Source organism: Lepidothrix coronata, unplaced genomic scaffold (assembly GCF_001604755.1).
Source record: "Lepidothrix coronata isolate B3197 unplaced genomic scaffold, Lepidothrix_coronata-1.0 Scaffold20, whole genome shotgun sequence".
Lineage (NCBI taxonomy): Eukaryota > Metazoa > Chordata > Aves > Passeriformes > Pipridae > Lepidothrix > Lepidothrix coronata.
The window spans coordinates 5,987,636-5,991,677 of NW_016690200.1; the positions used below are offsets into that span (position 1 = coordinate 5,987,636).

The 4,042-nt window shown below is 49.0% G+C and overlaps 1 protein-coding gene across 1 annotated transcript; it reads right to left on the reverse strand.

Moving 5' to 3' along the window:
* Positions 1 to 315: 315 nt before the first annotated feature.
* On the reverse strand, positions 316 to 4,036 carry LOC108493837 (endonuclease domain-containing 1 protein-like). Its single transcript, XM_017807721.1, has 3 exons — positions 3,870 to 4,036; positions 1,400 to 1,890; positions 316 to 424 (listed from the first exon to the last, which is right to left on the reverse strand). Exons 1-3 carry the CDS (start codon positions 4,026 to 4,028, stop codon positions 316 to 318), a joined length of 759 nt encoding a protein of 252 aa, XP_017663210.1. The 5' UTR covers positions 4,029 to 4,036.
* Between the last annotated feature and the right edge of the window lie 6 nt (positions 4,037 to 4,042).

Below are 4,042 nucleotides of genomic sequence, written 5' to 3' on the forward strand. Positions count from 1 at the left end.
TACATTGATTATATTGAATACACTGAAGACATGTCACAAAATCATTTAGCCATAAATCTGCAGAGAAGGTTCAGAAGCACAGCAGAGAATGAAATTATCCAAGCAGAGAAATTTATCTCTGGCTGGTCAAAGCTTCCTGTAGATCTGGTGCCTGAGCCTACCTATCTCAGACCTCAGCTCCTGCTCCTACAAGGTGCAGGTTTCAAAAACAAGCCAACAAAACCTTGTCCCAGCATCACAGAATCACTGAATTGCTGAGGTTTGGAGGGACCTCTCAAGATCTCCTAGTCCAGAGCCCTGGTCAAGCAGGCTCAGCTAGAGCAGGTTGTCCAGGATCATGTCCACTTGGGGCTTGAGCCTCTCCAGCAATGGAGACTCCACAACACCTGTGGGCAACCTGAGCCACCCTCGTCCCACAGCCTCCCTAAGGAGGCGAGGGACAAGTCAGCAGCAGACTCTGAGGGACAGCTAATGAGGAGAGGAAGGAACTGAGACCTGTCTCTGAGCAGGGAGCAAAAGGGAAACAAGGCAAAGCCCTTCTGGTCTCACTGAGAAGCTCTGATTTCCTTGTCCATGGGCTCTTCTCAAGCTGTTCCCTCCAGACTGCCAGGGCAAGGACTCACCCCTAAGAGCTCCCTGCCAGGATGGGAAGCAAAGCAAACCAGCTGGAGGCTCTGCTCACCTCCTTCTCCCTTTTATCAGGGCAGGAGGAGGAGTTGCCCTGAGGGACAGAGCTGGAAACCCACCAGAGAAGGGAGCAGGATGGACACTGCACAGGACATTGGTCTCCATCTACTCTTCACTCATGAGACCCCACCTGCAGTGCTGCCTCCAGCCCTGGGGCCACAACATGAGAAGGACACAAACCTGTTGGTGTGGAGTCCAGAGGAGGCCACAAAGGTACTCTGAGAGCTGGATCACCTCTGCTCTGGAGACAGGCTGAGAGAGCTGGGGGTGTTCAGCTGGAGAAGGCTCTTAGGAGAATTTAGATCCCATTCCAGTACCTAAAGGGTCTCCAGGACAGTTGGAGAGGGACAAGGGCATGGAGTGACAGGAGAAGGTGGAATGGCTTTAAACTGGCAGACTACATATCAGGGAGAAATCTGTCCCTGTGAGGGTGGTGAGGTCCTGGCACAGGTTGCCCAGGGAAGCTGTGTCTGCCCCATCCCTGGAAGTGTTCAAGGCCAGGTTGGACATGGCTCTGAGCAACCTGGTCTAGTGTCCCTGCTATATTTCAGAGGGGGTTGGGACTGGATGATCCTTGAGGTCCATTCCAACTCAAAGCATTCTGTGATACTGTGATATGTGAGAAAAGCCCCTGAGCCGTTTACACCCGGGATGTGAGGGGTTTGTACGGGGACAGGAACTGTGGAAGAGAGAAACATTTTGCATTCCATACAGCTGGGCCAAACTGTTCTCCAGCTGCCCCAGAGTGAGGTCCCAGACCTGGTCCTGGTTGTTCTCGGCAATGGCCGCCCAAGCACTCATGGTGTTGTTCTTGGTCTTGCAGCAGGCACCAGACCAGATGTGGCTGGGTACATTAACCCTCCCATTGGAGATAGAGGAGTTCCCAGGCACAGCCCCCACAATGACATAGGTAGTTTGACAGTCCTGGCTTTTATTGGCCATCATTTGCTGCTCATAGTTTCTCCAGGCATGTCGGTTGAGTTTTTCATTCATGGGCACTATGTTGGTGAAGGTGAAGGTCACATTCCTGCTGTCCTGGGTGTTGTGGTGGCCATTGGGGTTCAAATAGCCACAGTCCCAACCGCTGTTCTCATAGTCTGTGTTGACAGCCTGGCTTTGCATGATTTTCTCTTTGGTGATATTGTATTGATGTTCGAGGGTCCGCACTGTTTGCATGTTTTTGGGCAAATTTGAAAGTATCAGCTTGACAGGTAAGGAAGAGGAAAAGGTGTTAGTATTGGGGATGGGAGTACTGGAGCAGGTTTCCCTGGAGCAGAAGTCTCCAGGTGTCAAGAACACATTTTTTCTCTTCTCAGTCTATGGAAACATATGAATCCGAGAGAAATCCTATAGCTGCCACTCTTGGATGAACTTAAAATCTTTTAAGATAAAAGAAGCTCAGAATTTGACTGCTCTCCTTTTGACTTGTGACCTTTGTGATCCAGCCTGCAACCTGCATTGGGAGTGTGGCTGCATACATGAGATACTGAGCATTTTCCACTCTGGCTTTGAAAGAAGAAAGGTCTTTGGTGAGAAACCTTCCCTGAAACAGCTGGTTCCCTTTCAACCTGTCTCCAAACCCACTTCTACCACAGATCCTCCCACCCCCAGTCTGTCATTCTCTGATTCCATCTGTGGCTGCTACAGGTGTACCACACTCCTGGAACACCAGGGTTTACCTCCTGTAACCCCAGACACAGGGAGATGTGTTGAGAAACCAGTCCTAGAGGTGAGCTTTCCCAGGGGGGCTACAGGTCACTGCAAGGATGAAGCCTTTTTGGTCATTAACCAAAAAGACCTCAATGCAAATGGGATCTGCTACTGCAGTCCTAATAATGTGTCTCAGAGCTGATCTGGGACAGGGAGCATCTTCTGCAGCCTCACTGAAAAGAAGTTAGAAATGATCAGCCTCTTCAAGAGCTCATAATCCCCAAAGAGTCCTGAGGAACCCAAGTACTGAAAAGGACCTCTGAATAAAGTTACCAAAATCAGAGTTTGCACGAGGCCTGGCTCTGTGGTCCAGGAGTAAAAGGGCCAGGTTGGATGGGGTTCTGAGCAACCAGGTCTAGTGGAAGGTGGCCCTTCCCATGGCAAGGGGGTTGAATTGAGATGATCTTTGATGTTCTTTCCAACACAAACCCCTCTATGATTCTATGAAACAAGACAAGCTTTTATCCCAGCCTTAAATGTGGAGACTGCAGTGGTGCAATGTCATATTAGTTGTTTGAGTTCCAATGAGTACAGAGTGGAAATGTTTTTTTTTTCAGAATTCCAATGCCTTTCTGTTCATCTTTGGAAACACATATTTATTCTCCCTCTGGAACAGAGCAGATGGCTTTCTTCTGTGGTTCATGAATACCTAAATTCCATCCTGGTACTCTGTCCTTGGAAATGACCTGAACTTCCTCTCTTTCTGTTCCATAATTCCCTTGGTTTTTTTTACTGGAGGTCTGAAGGACATTTGGGAGAGCTCTGTTGTTTGTGGAGCTCTGAGTGTCTGGTGGATTCTTCTGAACCAAGCCTGAGGCAACAGTGCACCCCCTTCTGACTGGACTGACACTGATGCTCCTCACTTTTCACTGCCTGAAATATCACTCAATACATTCCCCAGGGTTCACCAAACCCTCTCACCACTCAGTGTCTGTGCCAAGGCTTTTTCCCTGGGCCATCTCACCCAATTCTGAGTTTCTCCTCACTTCTCTCACATCACTTACAAAGACAAATGGAGTCCTAACTGTGAGAAAGTAAGCTCTGTCAGGGATGCAAAACAGCTCAGGGCAAAGTGAAGATCAGAATCCAGCAGGACTCTTGGTCCCCCAAATTTAGCTGCTGTTGGATGCCTTTTCCCCATCACTTGTTCTCCCAGCACAGCAGGGCACAGAGAGGGAGGTCATTTGACTTTGGAATGGAATGGAATGGAATTTGCCTTGATGTTGCTGTCAGGTCAATGCAGAAAACTGGGCACCTTTGGGATAGGACTCCTCCTACTCCTGCTGCTGTTTGAAATGCATCAGAGGAATCATGCGATGTAGGTGTTTGAAGTGAGATGAGATGAATCCCACCCAGTGGGTCCATTTGCAGGTGTGTGTATGGGGGTGGGACAAAATAGAGATGTTTGATTAAATGCTGCAGTTCATCTTTTAGTGACTGCAGAGTGAAATGCTGTAAGAGAGGACACTCACCTGGGGCTCAACTGTCCATGTGTGGTTTGTGTGGAACTTTCCAGGCTTGTATTTGTAAGCAGAGTACACGGGAATACGCCTGTCTTTGTCGTACAAGGTGGCAAAGAAACGCTGGTTGTTTAAGGTCTGGCAGATCCAGGCTGGGTTCTGTGGCTTCATTGCTGCATCTGGGG

Coding starts and splice junctions, on each gene's coding strand:
- LOC108493837 (XM_017807721.1), bottom strand. CDS start 4,028: ATGAAGCCACAGAACCCAGCCTGGATCTGCCAGACCTTAAACAACCAG. Junction 1,891..3,869: donor CATGGACAGTTGAGCCCCAG/GTGAGTGTCCTC, acceptor TTACCTGTCAAG/CTGATACTTTCAAATTTGCC. Junction 425..1,399: donor GAGAACAGTTTGGCCCAGCT/GTATGGAATGCA, acceptor TCGCCTCCTTAG/GGAGGCTGTGGGACGAGGGT.